The sequence below is a fragment of the Vigna unguiculata genome, chromosome 3, assembly GCF_037176805.1.
Source record: "Vigna unguiculata cultivar grain cowpea cultivar isolate G323 ecotype 2 chromosome 3, ASM3717680v1, whole genome shotgun sequence".
Lineage (NCBI taxonomy): Eukaryota > Viridiplantae > Streptophyta > Magnoliopsida > Fabales > Fabaceae > Vigna > Vigna unguiculata.
In genome coordinates, this window is record NC_140794.1 from 51,095,142 (window position 1) to 51,116,496 (window position 21,355).

Below are 21,355 nucleotides of genomic sequence, written 5' to 3' on the forward strand. Positions count from 1 at the left end.
AAATATGAAAGCAATCTTGTTATTTAACATATTTTTAATAACGTAATAAAAATTAACAAAAACTCAGATTTTTCACCGCATGACACACAAACATAGTTGTACAAATGAAATGGACAGAATAAATTAATGTTATAAAAAAAGCGTGAAACTTGAAAAAAATTCAAAGCACGATTATGAGTTCATGAAAAGGATAAATGATGTTGGCGTTATTGATCATAAAATATTCCTGTATAAATATTATTTTAAGACCTCTTGCAAAATGGACAGATCTTTTGCAATAAAGTTGGATTCATGCACCTTATCCGACCAAACTGCTTTGGTTTCTTCTGCGCACTACACAATAAAAATACCTCCAAACACACTATCTCAATCATGGCCGTAAACCTAACCTTAAGGCATTACGGGAATAGTGTAGATAAAACAGGAAATAAATAGAAGGGTGGAGAAAATAATAAAAGGATGTAATGTAAATAATTATGACAAGATCATTAACGTTGCGAAAAGTCTAACAAGTAAAATACAAACAAAACATTCGCCTAATCACTTTCTACTGAAGCAGTGCATGAAAAAAAAATAGCGAAAACAGAAGGTTATTTTCATCCAATGACATGATAACTTTATTGTATAATCTTTAACATATGATTACAATGTAGTCAAAGTTAATATGCAATTACCTCTCATGGTCATCATATTACCGGAGTTCAATCATCAGAAGAAAAGCTCAAAGCAGTGATAACCGACCCTGTTGTTGCAAACGTTGACGCAACATCATGATAATCTTTCCATGAGGTTGTCACCTTCAGAGATGGGTACAGCCATGTTTTAACCGAATCCACAAACGAGTTTGGATCTAAGTTCAGAATGGCTTCCCAATCAACCTGTAAACCCTGTGGGATGCTTCCCGTGAACTCCATGTTCGCAGCAAGTAACAATCCCAGCATAACGATAAATCCAACTGCAGCAGATCCCCTAGTCAGTGGCATGAAGTTATACCTGAAAAGCAGTTCAGTCAGATTAAAACAAATGATTTTCAACTGCAGAAAAATCAGAAGATAAATTACCCATTTTGAAAAAAAAAAAAAGAGAAAAAACATACCAGTAATATGTCATTCTTAAAATTGCATCTCGCACGTCTTCAAGCATGTCGAAATCAGTAGACCCGTAATTTTCACCACAGTAAGCTTTGCAGATAGTCTGACGCCAAGATAAGTACAAGGTGAATATTATAATTTCATCTAATAAGTTGAGCCATATATAAAAACATTTTCAGATGAAACTTGACACCGATAAAATATATGTTGGCTAACTTCATAAATGAAATATTAATGATTACTGAATGAGACATATGAGTATAAGATAGATCATTGGTAAGGATGTCAAAACAAAACAATATATATACCACTGTCAGCCAATTAATACACTAAAAGTTGTTTGGTATAAGGAACATACATCCCATGCCACTGCCATTTCTTCGTCAAAATCTTCCCATCTAGCAGGTGTACTAGGTGTTCTGATTGCAAAGTCAAAACCGTGCTCCCCCCTGCAAAACATATAGTTTCCAATTAAATTCGAAGCGTGAAAACTAAAATTTTACAAGGCTTCTGAATCAAGCTCAAGCTTACATTTTTACAACGGTTATCCTAGTCCCTTCAAGCTGCTTCCTGAAAAAAATAACATCCAAAATGTAAATAAATGTCAAAGGAATTGTGTTTCGGCACAACAGTGTTACCACTATGAACACATACCCTTCAACTGCAGTACTGTTGCACCAGGTAGCCAACCAAAAATCCTCACCAACAACTTTGTAAAGATCAGAGCATGATTTTGCATGCATAATCTGCATATCAAACATTAAAGTGTTTTAGAAAAGGATAGACTACGTAATATTATAAACAGAAAAACAAGTAACATCAGCTAGTAAAGTTTGATACCATTCAAAAGAAAGAATAATGTAGAAGCATTTCTTTGTCAAAAATATAACTGAGGAAAATAAAATCGGTGAGCATTAATTATATTTATAAAAGGGATATTTATCGATCTGTTTGAACGAGTTTCTCCAAAAATCCTTCGAATAATTTAACTTTTCCACAAGCTAAATAAAAATTAGAGGAACTATATGAGAGTTTCTATAAATTAGGTCATGCATGTGCTAATTTTAGCATATGGAGAAGCTAATTCAATTTTCCTTTATTTGTCTCTCCTATAAGGAACTTCCGAAAAAGCTCGTCAATCAGCCCTATGTGTCCATCTCACTTGATGCATAAGAAACACAGTCCATCATGCAACTTGGGAATTTCAACATTCTAAGGTAGACATTCAAACTATCTAATAATAAGGATGGTTTCTGTGAGCTATAGTACTTTGATTGCTATATGTGGCTGAGTGCATGGAAAAACCGGGTCCAAAGAGAATTTAATATATAAAGAATAAATTATGCCTATCCAATAAGTAACTTCAGTATACCACCGATCCAAATAAGCGCATAAGAGGCCTACTGATGACATCAACAAAACTACAACATTTCAAAAGCTACACCTCGTGGGGCTAAAGTCAGTGAGGAGGCCTATTGCATAGTAAGTAATGTTAAAAGGAAAGAGGTGCAACATATCTAAATCAACAATCAACAACTGACCTCTTCTAATTTCCCATCTTCGGAAAGATGAATGATCTTATCTGTTTTGCTTCGAACAAATGTTCTCTCTTTAATCACAGCCTTTGCAACTTCTAATGTTCTGTAACATTAAAAGCAATAACCATTTTCAAAGTTAGCCTACTACAAACACAACCAAGCCTTTTTCCCACGAGTCTACCAATATAGAATAAATCAATAAAAACGGGAGAAAGGTTTCACCTTTCATAATTGGGGAAGTAACGGACAACTTTGGCTTGCCCAAGAATCATGGGCGTGTGAGAACCAAATCCAGCAGCAAACTCATCACTGTAGAGCAAAACAAAAAATTCAAAATCCAACACAAGTCTGAAGTCCAACTCTGAAATAATAATCCGAGAGGTAAAACCAGGCACATTAACCAATATTGTGATGTCAAAATAAATAAGAAAAGGACTGTTATTTCATAGCGGTTTGGTAGCTTCCTATAAATACAGGACTGTTGTATTTTAGGAAAAATGTATACAGACTGAAATGATAATCAAGTGTCTGCACAGTTTCTCTGATCCTTGTTTCTCTGTATCCTCTCTATTCTGTCTTTTTTCTCTTTCAACTTTATTCCTTTCACTTACCACCTAAATTCTACATCATAGTGCGATTAGGCTGGCAACCAATAAAGGCAAAAATTTATCCAACCTAGACAATATACTTCTGAGCTTACTGTTACAAATAAAGGGAAGTATATACTTCATAAAAAAAGAACATAACCTCTTAGATTGCAAAATTTGAATACATGTAAAATCAATCTTAGGAAAGCAATCCACAGGTGAAAGTACTTAAAGTTTAAAGTGATATGAAGGCTGAATATACATTAGCCACTCTAATTCCAACCAAAATTCATTTAGAGTAAAACTTTAGTAATCTAAGTTTTAAAGGTAAGGGCATTTCTATCTCTTTTTTATGGTCCTTAATGGAATAATAAAATGTCCCAGTTTTTGTTGAAGTCTAAGCTAAAAACATAAGCTTAGAGCAAACAAAAATTCCATGGCATCTATCTATCTCTCTCTCAAACTGTTAAAATAATATTTTACCTCTGTTGCTCAGCTTCTATAGAGCTATTTTTTTATGTATCTCGAAGGGTCATGGTTGTACCCTATTTGCTCTGTTTTATGTACTTTTGAATGTTTATAATACATACATTAGTGAGATGTACTCTCACCAAGAATTTCTTGCAAAATCTTAAGTTGGTATCGGAATAGGAACGATTGTGCTCTAGTCCCATCACAGGTCGTATTCACCCACTGTGTTTCTTCACAACAATCGGTCGTCTGCCACCAGCTGGCTACCATTATTTCAAGTGTGGTCGCTGGTCCATTGTGAGCCCATGTGTGCTCACACACTGCTCCTTTTGCAAATGCAGTCCATGCACCAGCCATTTGACGGAATACCATCACACCACCACCGCAGTACTTGTTGGAGGTTTTCCGATCTATTCCAGGTCCTATTTTTCTCTTCTGTAGATGGGGGTCCCCCTTTTTCACCTCTGTCTAGGTCTCTTTACACTGTTGTCTTGCTTTCTTCTTCTTAGTTTGAGTTCTATGGTATCTCCTGGTCCTGTTCTTTCTGTTTCTAAAACTCTTAACTATTAATATGGAGAAGCTCAATGGCAAAACCTATCTATCATGGGCTTCCTCTGTAGAACCTTGGTTCCTAGTCCAAGGTTACAACGATCATTTAGAAAAGGAAGATGTTGAAGGATCAATGTAAAGTCGTGCTTAGTGAAAGAAACTTGATTTTCAGTTATGCTTGTTCTGTGGCAGTTTGTAGAACCCAATGTGTGTGAATTCCTAGAACCTCTAAAACTCATTCTTATTTTTGGAAGATTCAAAGCATCTATGCCAATAACATTTAATGTTTGTATGATGTCCAAAAATTAGCTTCTCTCAAACAAACCAGTCATGATATGGTTTCAGTTGTTGCTAAAGCCGAGGTTGCAAAGGAAGAACTGGAGATGCTCCTAAACTATGAGTCACTAAAGGAATTAGAAAAAATACTTGACAGGTTGTGTATAGTGATTATCCTACGAACCTTACACTCAGATTTTAATCCTGGTCATTATGAACAACTCCTAACTGGCCATGAATTTCCCTCAACAGACAGCTTGATTACCAAACTTCTTCACATTACCACAAAGGTAAAAATTGAAAATTGAACTGGGAGAGTCAAGGTTTCTGCGATGGTGTCTACTAGAGGAAGAGAGTGTAGAAGTTGTCAGCCTTAGTACACATACTGCAAGAAGATGAGTCACATCAAAGAAAATTGTTACTAGCGTTCCAAAAGATGAATTATCAAGAGTATCTTCAAGGAAAGTCACAAGTGAAGCCTATTCACCCTAAGCTCCTAGTGTTTCAACATGTGTTTCTCAATCCATTGCTAATCAAAGTCCTCGGATTGTTTACTCAGGTGCCTTTGTTCACGTAGCTAGTAATAATTCTCTATTTTTCTCTGTTTTCTTCAATGTTGCCATTCAAATGGGTTAAATTATTGCTACCCAAGGAATTGATCAGGTTTCTCTTTTTCCTTCATTGAATTTATATATTGTTTTATTTATCCCTGATTGTCTCTTCAATTGTATGAGTCAATTGTAAGACCTTAAAATGCTTAGTAACATTAGGTGTTGTATCTTGTCATTTAGCAATGTGAGCAATGTGGTACATGTCGAATGAATGGAGGGGGCATTGAATCTCGGGGACCTCTACTGTTTGAAATGCAGTCATTTGTATCTTCTGTTGTTGTTTTCTCGAAAGTTAGTTCATGATCAATTAGGTTATGCAAGTTTGTCCAAATTGAAACTCTTGGATCCACGTCTCAAACAATTGAAGTGTTTGATTGGGAATCATGCTTGTTCAGTAAACATGTTAGGCCATCTTTTCCCAAGCAAACTGAAAAAGGACATAACTTGGTTTGTAATACCATTCGCTCAAATATTTGGAGTCCAAGCTGTGTAACATTCTTTTGTTCAAGATATCTTATCATATTTATTGATCAATTTTCTTAATGTACTTAAGTATAATGCCAGATAGATTTGAACTTCAGTTTATTTTTGGGTGCACTTGTTTTTTTCATGATGTTTTTATTGTCTTTGGAAAGGGTATAAATGTTATTCCCCAAAGAATAAAAAGCTACATGTCTTCTAAAGTTACGTTCTTTGACTATATACCCTTTGCTTTATCTATTGTACAAGATACTACTTCTATACAACACTCATTCTCCCACAAATAGTCCAACAGTACCTAAAGAGTTACTTGATTCATCTCCATCACCAAACGATGCTACTATAAATCCTAGAGATGATAATTCAAGCTAGTCCATTCCATTGCACTTAGGAAAGGTATTCACTCTAATCAAAACCCTCATCCCATTTACAACAATCTGAACTATCATTGTTTGTCCCCTATGCATTTCCTTCTTTCCCTTTCAAGTCTGTGGAGTTGGGTTTAAAATATGAACATGACCTTACAAATATTTACAATTTTACGTTAGCAGTATTAACTTACAATTAGAGTGGAAGTTTGAAAACATATAGAATTTCTGTAAAGTTAGTTGACCATAAAAGATTATAGTTTAGTCATTCCTATAGGACTACAGAATTTTAAACATCAGCAACAATTATATTAGTGTGCGCTAATAAAATAGTTAGCACAAAGAAGGGATACCTTAGCTTGTTCACCCATACAACAGGGTCACAAGGCTCAGAAATCTGTCTCCACCTAACAGCTAATGAGTAAACATCGTGCCATGACAATTTCCGGCTGGATGATCTTTCATCTACAATTCCATTTGAAGATGTTAATGAGGTACTGCTTGTACTACAACCAGCACCTCCTCTATTTTGACTGGTCATGTTAATTCTTTCCCTTCTCCTGGCCCTTTTCCCATTCTTTGAGTTTCCTTTACTTGAGTATTTCCATTCAGCACGCAGGGAACGCCAAGCTTTGGAGACCTTTTGTGCAATTTCAATGGCGGCAAGTCCAGCCATACGATGCTATTAGGAAATATTAATACACAGATTTAGAAAGGTTAATAAGATGATATTATCAACAATAATGAGCAAAATACCACAAATGTTCAGTGGACGCATGTCACTGTAAAGTGAATGTATGAAAAGTATAAAGGAAAAATATGACAACTTGCATATATCCATGATTTTAAACTAATTGAAAGCTAACAAATTATATGATTCCACAAAAAACCTGCATGTTCTTACTACGGGAAATACAACTAAAATAAAATGTTCTATTAGGTAAAAAATTTCAAGAAAGGAAGTTTGATTTGTTTAAAGTTAGTTGCAGTGTTAAATCAGAAAACTGAAATTCCTTGACTTTCCGGACTTTTTAATCTTATTCAGTCGTTATGCCTTATTATTTCTTTGTCACTAAATAAATGAAATAGAACCCCTTATATTAGACACCAGGAAGTAAATGGAAATAGTATAACATGCTTCCAACTCTTGCAATTTGATTCTACAATATATGAACAAGAATTATCAAATTTTTTGGATGCAACAAAATCCTTTTTCTAGGTCTCAGAGCAAACAAACGTACAAGTACGCTATGGCACATGAAAAACTGTCAGAATTAAAGTGCACCCCTACAGCTACGGGATTTCTTAAAAAAAAACAGGAAAATGACCAAAACTCGATATGGTACATGGAAGAAGAAATAGCTTTACCTGACGTCTATTAGGCAGAAATCCCGGACAAGCATACTGGATTTTCATGCCAATGGAATCTGAAGCCAGTAGAAGAGCAGCCTTCTGCTTGGTAATGGTAAACTCTTGCTTTTTAAGCTTTCCCTTTCTTAAAGACTCGCGTAAAGGAGGTTGCCTGAAAACTTTTTCACATACATTCTTTGGGTGCAATTTCTTGCACCAGTATTCCTGATGACAAGAAAATCGAAGATAAGAATACTGATCATAGAAAATGGAAATCAACGCATGCTTTAACGTGGATAAGGACGTTGTGGTTGAAAACCTAGTTGTTTTTGTTGGTAATTTGCCTAATTGCAATCACCCCTAGCCTGCCTCAGAATCTCAAGGGCAGTGGTTTTGTCCCACATCAAATAGATATGTCGCTTTAATATATAGCTTCTAAAGCTTGGGCAATCCTTATCTCACAAGTTAGTTTTGTAAGATTGAGTTAAATCTTTAACTCATTTTTAAATGGTATCAAAGTTGCCATGCTAGCAGTGAAGGAAAATGTTGGAAAGCCACCTTAATTAAAGTCATCCCTTGCCTGCTTTAATTACGACCTCAAGAGTGGTAGTCTAGTCCCACATTGACTAGAGAGATGGTCTAAATGAGATCATAAAGTTTGGTTGATATGACCATGACACATAATTTGTTCAAATGAGTAGAAAACTGTAAATTTGTTTGTGTACCAATTCATGGTTCATTTACAAACTGGTATGCCCTAATACAACAATAGAATGTGAACAATGGGAAAGACATTCACTTTGGCAGTGAAAAGTGTTATACAATAATGGAAGATGAAGAATGTAACAATGGAAATGATTGTGAGCAGTAAGGGATTGTGGAATGTAAGGCAAAGCAGTGGCAAGGTTAGAGGCAAACCAAAGAAAAGACAATAATGGGGTTGAAAAGAAAACTGAATTTATTTTTTATTTTACTGAAGTTGCTGACTTGTAGTTGGAGGATAGTGTTGTACAGTTGTGCACCATTTTTCTTGATAAAAATGCAGTAAATAGTTTTAAAATGTTAAAGGTCAACTTAAGAAACAATATCAATTATTAAAGGTCAACAGAATTAAATAATGTTATATTCTTAAAGGTTAGCAACATAAAATAGTAGTATTAATTATTAAAGGCCAACAGAATAAATATAAATATATCTATAGTAATATCTACAATATATAAGCAACTTATAATTTTTACCGAATGAAAATAAATATTGGTGACAATATTTATTTACTGAAACATCCAGACCATTCATAGGTAACAATACTTTGCAAGGCAAATTATGGAACTGTGGTCCTAACCTTACAAACAAGTTTTGGAGATTGATTGGGGCCTAAGCTCAAATTCTAGGAGCTATACATTCTTTTATCCACTCTAAAATTCCGATAGGCATGCTTCTGGAAAAACTTACATTTTCTCTTATTCTTCCTGTTTTTCAGGTAAGTGACCTACTCTTACACATGACCATAATCAGATAAATAGGGTTTCCAATTAAGACGCTTTTCAATAAAGAAAGATTAGAATACCAAGGAAAGTAGAATTGTTTTCACAAAATTTACCTTGAAAAGTGCATCAATATCCCCATCAATGTCAAACCAGCAAAAATCACTATTAAATTTTGAGGCTGTGTACAGCGCAAGCTCTTTCTGCAAAAAGTAAAAAAAAAAAAAAAATTCAGGCACACCATTGAACTAGGTTCTTAATTAATGAAAGGAACTTAATAAATACCATGTCAATTCACAGAGCCCCAATGGCATATGAAGCTTGAATCAAGGAAGGGCAAGATCTACTAGTATGTCATAACAAAGTGACACAAGGAACTAAAGCAGAAGGGAACAGCCTATTTCAAAACATGCCAACAGAAATCCACATGTTCAAATTAACATGCTAGCATTTTTATAATGTTGAGCTTATAATATCTCTCTTTCTCCCGTTTACTATGACTATCTCTCCTGCTCTAAATGAATGTTTGCTATGACATGTTAGTAGATCTTACAGCGTAGAAGGAAAATAATGATGTTCTTATTTTATCAGTAAAATAGGATTAAGAGGAAGAACAAAAAACAGACGAATTACAATTAATAAAACAAACCTGATAAAAGGAAAGGCACTGGAGCACAAACTTGTCCATCGTATCCAGTTCCATATCCAACGCAGCATCATAATCCTTGACCTGAGACAGTTAAAAAACATTGTAGTGTGTGACAAACAAACAATGCATCAAACATTTAAATTAAGAGAATTCTTACAGCTTCTTTGAATTGCCCAACAGCATGGTAGCAGGAACCTCGTAAATACAAACATTCGACATTGCTACCATCAATGCTCAACCCCATTGTCAAATCCTTGATAGCCTTCCTGTCACATCCAAACCCAAGTTAAAGTATAATCAAGTAAGAGAACAGAGTACCAAACTACAAAATTTAACACCTATAATTGGTGTGAAACATTGAAAGCAACTTACATGGACCTTAGGTGCCATTTCAAATCCAAACCCAACAAATTTTTATACTTTTAAACAGTATACCAATCATCCAATAATTCGTATACAATTTATCACTCTAGAATCCTAGATTTCAGGCAATAATAGCAGTAGCTATCCGCAAAGTTTTGGGAATAAGAATTTAGTAACAGAGATAATACAATTATATGATATTAGTTTAAAACTTTAGGAATACCACAATCACCACAAATCTTCCTCAAAGTACTCCTTCTCAAATATACAAAATGAACCTCCTTATAAGATTCCTTTCAAGTACTGCAGTTATTATTAACAACAGTAAGTAATCTAAGTTCCTGCATGAATCATGATCCCTCCTTGGTACCTAAAACCAGTATTTTTACCACCCAATTATGTCTCCTTAATTGTCAGAGAGTGCAGCTACATCTTACACTAGCGTTTAGGGACCAAATCCTAAAGATTCATGAAAGTAAAAGCAGCCACTTTAAATAAATATTCAACTTCAATGATCAGCAGCAAGGCAACAGAAATACCTGTGTTCACCCATTGCATGGAATAGAAGGCCGCGCAAATGATAAGCTCTTGTAAACCTAACATCAATATGTAAAAGCAATCAGCTTCGGGTAAAGAGAATAGGCATAAAGTACATTAAATGGAAAACAATGCTGACACGAGTAAATAGAGTTAATTCATGACAATTACCTGCCATCAATTTGTAGCATATTACTTAGACATTCCTGAGCTTTGGTTGGCATTGCTAAATCTTGATAGAACTGCACAAAAACCACACATTCAGAACAACACTAGAAATAACATCATCTAACATAATAGCTTAAAGCTAATAACTGATAATTAGGCAGAAAAGGAGCATCGGGCTTAATAGATATTTACATATGCAGCCATGTCTTTGATAAAATTGTCAAATACATACTAAGACCAAAGATAGTAGCCTATTACTGCTGATCTTTGATAAAAACTGTGTCATGTTTCAGACCAAACTAGCATATAAGATCATCACACAGAATATATTTTAAGCCTATATATATAAAAATCTATAAAAAAGTGTGGCCTACCAGATGATTAAGCCTGTAATTGAATTTAAAAAATGTAGATATGAACTGATCTGATATGAAATGGATACATCAAGCAAGTTGAATCAGTAGATTGGATTACAGGTAGACAAAATAACACAGAGGAAAGTAGTGAAGCTAGATATAAGTACAGATAACATACAGACTCTAACATACAACTAAACACCTGGAAGTATACAATATAGTTATTTCTATAATATGATCAAACTATCAGTATGGGCACCGTTGAATAGAAACCTGAGTCAGATGAGCCCATGCTTCAAGGAAATTTTTGTCAAGTTGAAGTGACTTAAGATGAGCTTCCTCAGCTTTCTTATATTCGCCAATTGAAGATAATGCTAAACCCTGTTAATTCAATTTGTTCAGTGAAATACTGAATTGAAAAGACCTTCCATACGAGAGATCCAGAAAACAATGTCAAATCAATGAGGATTTAAGCAGTAACACTTAAGGCCCACCAAGTATGTATAGGCGGATGTATTATCCTTATCTAGCTTCACACAAGCTGAAAGGTCTTCAACAGCTGCATCAAACTCTTTAAATTTGAAATTTACAATTCCTGCATCGAAAATCATGTAAACATGCGTTAATTAGCCAAAAAATTGAGGATTCACTAGAGTATTTCATCAATCAATTTGGCAGAATATATACAGAAGGTCAAACAATAGTTTTGAACAAAATATCTCCGTATTTTAATGTTATAATTTGTTAAAGATTTTCTAAATTATAGCCTATTTTTATGTTAAGTATTCAATCTTGGATAGCAGCACGCAGTGGCCAAGCCTAAAACCGCTAAAGTGGGATAGAGGATGGACACGGCTGTGAAGTTTACAATAGATATAATTTATATCATATACAAATACTAGATATATACACAATTTTTAAAGACAAGGTGTATGATATCTGAATTTTGTTATTACTATTATACTACTCTCATTTAATCTGTTTCAATAACTATATTACATGTTACACTTTATTTAGGAAGCTTCCATCCATTAGTGAGAAAACTGTAAGTTGTCCAGGGGCGGGCACCTCTTAAGTAAATATCAACCCACGTTAAAGTGTCTGGTTCATGAAATGCCTATACACTTCAATGTTCTTGGTTCAATCATGTTGAACCAGGCTGTGTGCAATGCCGATTTGCTGATTTATTTCATATTAAAGCTTCATAGATTTGTCCCACTTAAATCATCAAGTCTTCTAAAATAATATTAAGCCTAAGTAATTCACGAACCCCTTTAGGCATAGCAGAAAGTTCGGTTTCAGCACCAAAACTGCCACAACACTTTTAATTTTACTTCTTCCTCCAAGTTACAAGATTACCTTCCAGAAAAGTGCAATAGCCAGTTGTAGTTGACCTTTTGTCAACAATTGACCTTGCACAGTTGGCTTGCATGTAGGCTTCTAGTGTCATATTCCCATTTGTTAACACAAAAAGCCTCTTCTTCAAGTCCCCTTTACTGTGAAATTCTGTGACTAGCCAGCAAATGAGTTCCTACGTTCTATGTACATTGACTAATTAGACAACATATGGCCTGGTGGTATGAGCCTTCTTACAAGGTGTTGATAAAATTTTTAGGATTGGAGCTATAGGGTTAGACACAGGTTTACAGGCTGTCTTGCTGTGTCAGCAAAACTGGTATGCTTATTGTGGAATATAAAGATCCTTTTCCTAGGGTCCACCGCATCAAGTTCTTTGGTCAAGCACCAACACAGGATTGGCTGTTCTCTCCTATCCCACGTTAATATAATGTTATCCACAAACTCATGGATCCAATGGAAATGTAAATATACCTAGTAATTCCAAATGTTGTTTAACTTTTTAACTGCTTTTGAAAAAAATGGAAATGTATGCTTGCACAAGATTTATTAAGGGTGAAAACAGCAGTCATGCACAAGATTTATTAAGGGTGAAAACAGCAGTCATGCACAAGATTTATTAAGGGTAAGAACAACAGCCATGCCACAAAAACTATTCCAATTTCTGTCTGAACTTCTAGATATTACGAGAGCAACATAGAGGCATGCCTAATTATTCAAGTCCTGCCTAAATCTGCCATCCAAATAACAAATTAGTTAAAGACAAGCTACCTCTTTCATGTAGAATATCTGCTGTGTCAGGTTCAAACTCTAATGCCTTGGTCAAGTCTTCAATAGCCTGATATCATATCAAGAGAGAAGGGAAACAGCAATGGTCACATGTACAGGTTCATACTTGTGCAAGGAATGGAAATGCTTGTAATATCTACACAATAAAATCTTTTATTTTTTTATTTTTTTTTTCATTTGGAATGTACAAAATATTTGCAATATTTTCTCGTCTGAGACATTTTTTACAATATCACATATGATGTTATACGTCACACATACAGACTTTAATAACATTGAATCTTGAAATATTGAAGAATACAGAACCCTTAATAACCACAATTTAGCTCTACCACCAAAATAATCAAGTGTTGAGTATTCAACTCAAAACCTACAGCTGTAGATGGTAATGTTCAAAGAGTATTAAGAAAGAACTGATAATTTCATTAATTATATAATAAGAGGGTTGCCTGATGCACAAGGCCCCCCAACCCTTGACATATTCAACATGTTAGTCAGCTACTAAGTTCAAAGAAAGTGTTGCATTCTCACCTCAACAAACTCTCCCAAGGCTGCCCTGGCCTGACCTCTCCTTTTCCATGCCTCACCAGCCAATGGGTTGAATTGTATAGCCTAATACATGTGAACTTCTTATTTAAAGAAGAAATATCATATCTCTATATGCACCTTCTAGGCAGTGTTTATTTCAGTACCTTTGTAAAATCAACTATAGCAGCATCAAGTTCCCTCTGGAATGCATGTGCGGTACCTCTTCCTATTAGTGCCTCAGGATAAGCCGGGTCCTTTTTCAGTATCTGCATAAATGATAGGTGTGCACAGCTACAGTATGTCATTTAATAGGAAAGAAAGAGAGAGAAAAAGATAGAAAAGGCATGAAAAGATGAAACCAAGAGAATCACTAGTAAGGAAAAAGTTTCACCTGGTCAAAAATGGATATTGCATTTGCATATTTTCCTTCATTAACCTGAAAAAGAGTCATAATATCAATCCTTCATGTAAACAAATAAATACAACAGCACAGAAACTGTTATGTAATTTGCTTTATTCAATTACAAGCATGAAAACAAACCTCTGCTATACCCCTTGAGAGTCGAAAATCTACACTAATGGAATTTGTATTTGAAATCCGAGCAACGCAAAACTTCTTATTTTTCTTTGCTTCACCTTTTCTTTCATCAGAAAATATAAACTTACTAATTGGGTTTCTAAAAATTTCAGTGACATTAACTGAGTCACCACTTTTGGTAGAAGATACTTTTTCACTTGATTCTGAAGCATCACTAGAGTCATTACATGATTCAGAATTATAACTAAGTGTATCGAGAACATCAGGGCTTCCATTCACTTGGCCATCACATTTATTACACTCTCTATCTTCATCATGTGATTCACTTTTTAAGTCGAAACTATCAGCAGACTTCAGGCATGTCTCAGATCTATCACTGGTAGCATTGTTGCATAATTCAGCCTTAGTGCACAACGTATCCCGGATCTTAAAAGCTTCACTTGAGTTCCCATTAATTGGAGAACCGGATTTGGTTTTCAGCATGAATGGCCCATGTGTTTCACTTTCACACAGTGCATTGTTTTCTTGTCTTGCTGTCGCTATAAGCTCTTCAAGTTCTAGCATCTGTTTCAAGTCAGCAGACTGATGCAGAGCATGTTCATAGCCCTGCTCCCACACCAATAGAGCATTTTCTTTCCTTCCCAACACAGAGAGTGCAGAACCTAGACAAGCGAATAAAAACAGCCCTAAGTTAAAACAATACAAAACATATTTGAGCATGAGAATATTTTACTCAAACCTTACCATGAAGTAAAAGAATAGCATGATCCACTATAGAACAACAACATGGTCATAAACAGCATACCAAATCCACTATAGAACAACTCCAACATGATCATCATGCAACAACCAACCCCATTCATCATGGAAGCAAAATGCCTTTTCTCTTGACTACATTAATTTCAGTGTATAATCAATTATTAAACTAATCAGTTCATTTGGACACGCGTCCAATACACACATAATCCAGTCAATTTTCTTCAGTTACACAGAGGTTCCATATTGTTGCCTCTGTTCACTGCACCAACACCCACAAAATTCAGTAATAATACCCACATAAAAAGGAAAAATTGTATCAAATTATGCAGAAGTTTTACATTGTGACCTCTTTGCAACAAGCCAACATACATAACATTCAGTAATACCCGCACAAACCCATCAATTTTCAAAAATTATACATAAACTGTATATGGTAGCTTTTGTTCAAAGCACCACCGCCTCTAACCTGCAGTAGTAATAAACACATAATTGACATATAACAAATAACATCCTATCCATCTATTTAATTAATCACAATAAATGGTATATCTGAAAAAGTCAGGACGAACTAGTCAGAAGAAGTCAATAAAACGGCTCAGTAAAGAAAAATTCCAAGGCAAAATACACAAGGAAAAATTAACCAACAGGAAACATTTTACTCAAACCTAACTAGTTCGAATACCAATTCCGAGCAACTAGGATAGGTAAGAAGAGCATAAATCTAATTACATAAAAAAAAAAAAAAAAAAAAAAAAAAAAACAAAGAGGAAACCCCGAGATAGAGAAAGGGATCAAATTTGACTAGAGAAGATTACAAAACCTTTGAGAATGTAAGCTCGAAGAAGCGAGGGGTCAAGCTGAAGCGCTCTATCGCAATCCTTAATAACGTGCTTGTGAAGCTCCAATTTGCTGTAACAGAAAGCGCGGTTGCTGAAAGCGAGAATCGGAACAAGATCGGACGTCAGAACTAGACATATACATGCAAAGCAAGCATTGAGAAGAATGATGAATGAATAAGATAAAAAGGGTAACGAAACAGAAACCATAGGTCTTGAACTGCGGCGGACTGAGAAATGAGGGAATCCAGGATTCGAATGGCCTTGGACCAGTCCTTAGAGGCGCAGAGCCTGGCCAAGTCCACGCGCTCAGCGGAGGAAACAGGAGGAGCCATGGTGGATGAAGAACGTGAGGTGCACGGATCAGTCGTCCGGAGTTTGGGGAGGAAATTGGGGCTGGAAATGCAGTGATGAAATAAAGAAGATGATGGTAACTGTGATTGTTGAAGAATGAAGAGTGCAGACCTGGAAAAATTGGGTTGATTGAGAGGAAGAAGGTGAATCCTTTAAGAGTAACGGTTCTTCGAAGGAACGAACCACTTCGAATGAATGAACCGGTTCGAATGAACGAACCAGGTCACGTGCATTGCAGCTGTGCCAAAGCTTTTCTGTTCAGTATTTCTCCCCAACCCTCCACTATATCTATTTATACACATAATAATATAAATATATTTATCCAAAATATCAACTTTTTTACACATTTTACTTTATTTACTTGATAATGTATGTAAAATTATTACAGCCTTTTTATCTATTTTATTATCTTCCAGATAGTTGTGAAGTGATTCTTTTCTACCTTCTACATTTCATTTGTTGTTTTTTCTTAACTTTCAAGTTATCCAAATTCTCTATACTTATGTATCCCGATGATGAAATTAAATTCTAATAATTATGTTATATAATATCTTAAATTTAACTAAAACAACATGAAAATAAATATATATGTATTAGAAAAAGTTTATCAAATGTAAAATGAATATATATATATATATATATATATATATATATATATTAATGCAAAAAATAATATAATAATTAATTTTTAATTGAATAAAATAACATAATAAAAGTAAAAAAACAAAAAGACTAACTATGTAATAGTTTATATAAAAACTATACTAATATAATATATGAACACTTTCGTACTACCAAGTTATAAGCAGTCTCTTTTAATTTATCTACTTTACTTTCTTATAATAAAAAGAAAAATCTTACTTTAAACAAGTTCACATTATTTAAGTAAGTGATACTAGTTTTGGATGAGAGAGTTGATATTATTTTTTTCTTACTCAAATGTTGAATTATATTAACCACTACGTATCAATCATTCTTTGTGCATCGAGCATCATTATGTAATTACATGTTCTACCACGTTTCAAAAATTTGTGTAGTCATACAAATACTTGAGGGGCTTCTTGCCCCTAAGCAACACTCATTCTATAAAAAAAAATATAACATCAACTTCTCTCTTCAAAACTTAAAGATAGAACTCAGGACACCTACTTTTTAAACATTCATTTTAGTACTTAAACAACATTAATGACTTGAAAATTATAATATGTTTTAAATCCCTAAATAAAAATTATGATAATTTAATGCATAAAATCTTTTACCGACCACATCTTCCTTTAAGTCACAAAGTAATTCAGAATGAGTTGAATTCATAATTAAAAATAACTCACTTATTATCGACCACATCCTCTTTTAAGTCACAAAGTAATTCAGAATGAGTTGAATTCATAATTAAAAATAACTTACTTATTATCGACCACATCCTCCTTTAAATCACAAAGTAATTCAGAATAAGTTGAATTCATAATTAAAAATAACTCATTTATTATCTATGCGTTATCATCTTTCGTTACATTGGTATAACAACTTCCTTCTTAAATATACTTCTATTTTAAATAAAATCTATAATGAATGAACTATAAAGAGATAAAAATATTATTAAATAAATAATGAATATTTATAACCTAAAATTTCGGGCTTTATACATCAGGACCTGTATTTTCTTTCTAGTAACAAAAACAATTATTTCCAAGTTTAAAATCGTGTGCATATTTTATTTGATAACTTTATTGGCTTTGGTAAATAGTTTGTATGATAGTTTTTTTAACTACCTTGCATAATACACTTATGGTCTTTTCTAACTACCATTTTGTACATTTTTATTTTTAATTTAAAGATCAAATAGTTAAATTTTTCAACTTATCATTAAATATCTCAAATATAAAATAAAAATATTAAAACACCATATATAAGTGGTTATAATAGAAGTCATAACTCAAAATATTGAAAAGATATTTTTTAATATAAGCATTTTAAAATATAAATTATATAAAATAATTGTTTACATAGCTAAATTATTATTTACTTATTTATACATATAATTATAAATAAAATGTGCACTGCAGAGTGGGTCTAGTACTATAATGCTTTATTTATTTTGACTTAAATTTACTATTAAAATTTTGCATCATGTTACCTATATTTAAATACACATGTAATTATATGGTAAGAGGGTAAACTTTATGAAAAGCCGCAAGAACTCACAAAAATATCCATATTAAATAAGATAATATATGCTCATTTGAGTATTTTTAATTTATTAAAGTATAAGTCTTAACTGATATAATATATATATATATATATATATATATATATTTATTGTCATAACAAAAATTTTACTTAAAAAAAAAGTTTTTTTTTGTTATTTGAATAATTTTGATGTCATTCTTTTGTAACATTAGATTTTGAGTCAACAATTATAGGTCTAAACAGTTGCGAAAAGCTTAAACACATCATTCTTACTTCCAACAAATCAAACTATAAGATGTGATTTGTGAGATGATAATAGATGATCATATTTTACTTACATTTAACATTTAGTCTTAGCCTTCTTAAATTGCTTTTGAGATTAAATTCATTGTTTTAATTAAAATTTGCTCATTTAAGATTATATGAACCTTAAGTGAAATTATTTATTAAAATTAGTTTTTAGCTTTCGATAAACAGTCTAATTTAATTATTTGTTCTGATAATTGAATTATGTACATATTGTGAGTACACTGTTTATTTTTATTTCAATAATTCTTATGTCAATCTTTTGTGACATTAGATTTTGAGTCAACAATCATAGGCTCTTCAACAATAAATAACATCTTTGCCTACCTAATTGCAAAAATTTTAGACCCATCATTCTTTTTTCAACAAATTATAAGATGTGATTTGTATAATGGTGATTGATGATCATATTTTACTCACATTTAGAACATTTAGTTTTAGCCTTCTTAAGTTTTTGAGATTAAGTTCAATGTTTTAATTAAAATTTTCTCAAATTGAGCTTATATGAACCTTAAGTGGAATTATTTATTAAAATTAGCTTTTAGCTTTGATAAACTGTCTAGTGGTTTATGGATGAGTTAGCAATTTATTTGATTTGGTGATTTGAATTGAATGGTTTTACTCATAATATGTACATAATTAAATTATCAGAACAAATAATTATCTTCATCTTTGGTTTGTATTTATATTTGTAATATTATGTTATTTGTTTTATATAAAAACTTTCCATATAAAGCATATTTTGCCTAAAAGAATAAGATACACATATGATAAGCAAATTTCTTTTACCACGGTAAGTGCACAAATCACAATGTAGTAAATAATAAATAATTATCATTTTTCCAAAGGACTTGTGTAATTCATGACAATACTTGCAATCAACAACTAATTTAGACGAATAATTATGCAAAAATACACAAAACTCTTTTTAGACTTTTATCAAACACTTGATATGCATAACAAAATAAAAATGATAGGTATGTACATTGTTAAAAATAGATTTCATCAACCTCACTCTCATGCATAATCAAACAACTCATTTTCAATCTCATGTTAAAATCTACTCATAAATTTACTCAAGTCCTAATCCCTTACCAACAAACTTAAGCCTATGATTTTCTATTAAGTTTCAATCCCGAGAATCCTTAAAAAGAGTAAACATGTTTTAATGAACAAGAGTTTAAGATTACTAATGAATCATATTTTATCCCTATATACAAGCTTCATTAGGTACTTTGTTCCAATTCTAGATAACACGATATTTTCTAATACCATATGAATCGATTATCAAGTTGTGGTGATCAAGCCACAACAAACATTAAGCAAATAAACATTAGAATGGAAAAGTGTATGTATTAGTAACATAAATACATGAAAATCCAGATAATTACATCTAACCCCTAACAAATAGGTTATGTTCTCTAGTATGGAGAATATACAAAATGGAAGAAGAACAAGGGAAAAATGTTTGTTTATTTAAAGTTGCAGAGATTATATTCAAAGGGTTACATAATAGAGGTCATTATTCCAACAGAAAACCCACCATATTCTACATGCCACACTTTACACTCCGTCACTAATTTTCTATTTTTTTTTATAATTTTTCTTTTGTCTTCTGCATAGAATGTTACACCTTTGAGTTTATTCTCTTGCAAAGTCGTAGTGAATTTTGAGGTTTTAGTGCAATTCAATTTTGTTCTTCATTTTCAGTAACAAAGTGTGCTTACATCATTTGGAAACAAAGTGTGTTTATATCATTTGTTCTTCTTGAATTCTATTTTTTTTTCCTTTAGGATTGTTTTTGAATACTTGTTGATAGTTTTATCTTGTTCTTTAATTGAGTTTTTTTGTTAGATATCAAACATAGACACTTGGAGATGTGTTGGATACTTAACAAAATTGATTTACCTTGTTTGACTAATTCAATTTTGTTTACAAATTGAGTGAATGACATTAGGGGAAAAAATGTTTCTTAAATTGCCTAATATGCTTCGATTTCAGGAAAAACTAAAATCTTTCAAAACGTGATGACATTTTTGAAATTTTCGCAGAAGGCTTCGATTATTTTTCAAATAATTTTAAAAATGTCATCGATGGCATTTTTTAAATTATTTTGCACAACTATAAGCTTTCGTTATGTAAACAACTTCTATTTGTCTACTAGGGTTAAAATTTCATATCCCTACCAAAAGCTTTTCCATTGCGTTGTTGTATCACTCCTCCACTGCAAGAGTCACTCTCCTCCTCGCCAAATTGAACCACATTGTCACTTTCTCCTCCATTATCCTCCCTTATTTGTTGCCAATGCGAACTGTGTCGTTGTATCGCCACTGTGAGCCTCCTTTCCTTCCCATTTTGAAAGTAGCAAGAGGTTTGTTCTCTCATCTCTTGCGTTTTTTTTTTTCAAAATCTTTTATTCCTAATGAAAATATTTTTAGATGGATATGAGGCATACTAAGAAAGATAATGAACTTCTTTATGTTTATTTAGACAAGTGAAAAACAGAGTTAAAAATAAAGTAATTCTACGAAATATTGTCCTAAGAATTAAAAATATAATTTTTGGTTTATTCATTTTTTTGGAGAGACCTTATGGTTAAGGACCACACACTTTAACCAACTGAGCTATTCCAGCTAGAGATAACAAATAAACCCGTCCCGTGGATATTGTCTGAACCCGTCCTCGTTTTGATTAGGAATCCCCGCATTGACTGGGTATAGGTATGGGTATGGGCATGGAGAATCCCTAACTTTTTTAATTGGGTATGGGGATGGATATGGGGATGTACATATCCCCGCCATAATTAATTAAGTGACCATATATA

General features: G+C 33.0%; 1 protein-coding gene across 1 annotated transcript; it reads right to left on the reverse strand.

Annotated features, from left to right (window-relative positions):
- Positions 1 to 462: 462 nt before the first annotated feature.
- LOC114177931 (suppressor of RPS4-RLD 1-like) lies at positions 463 to 16,295 on the reverse strand. Its single transcript, XM_028063536.2, has 23 exons — positions 15,892 to 16,295; positions 15,669 to 15,778; positions 14,093 to 14,751; positions 13,943 to 13,987; positions 13,716 to 13,817; positions 13,555 to 13,635; positions 13,006 to 13,072; positions 11,373 to 11,473; positions 11,152 to 11,259; positions 10,526 to 10,596; positions 10,357 to 10,413; positions 9,612 to 9,720; positions 9,455 to 9,535; positions 8,922 to 9,008; positions 7,340 to 7,546; positions 6,325 to 6,653; positions 2,852 to 2,938; positions 2,633 to 2,732; positions 1,746 to 1,837; positions 1,623 to 1,661; positions 1,450 to 1,540; positions 1,097 to 1,194; positions 463 to 993 (listed from the first exon to the last, which is right to left on the reverse strand). Exons 1-23 carry the CDS (start codon positions 16,017 to 16,019, stop codon positions 702 to 704), a joined length of 3,141 nt encoding a protein of 1,046 aa, XP_027919337.2. The 5' UTR covers positions 16,020 to 16,295; the 3' UTR covers positions 463 to 701.
- Between the last annotated feature and the right edge of the window lie 5,060 nt (positions 16,296 to 21,355).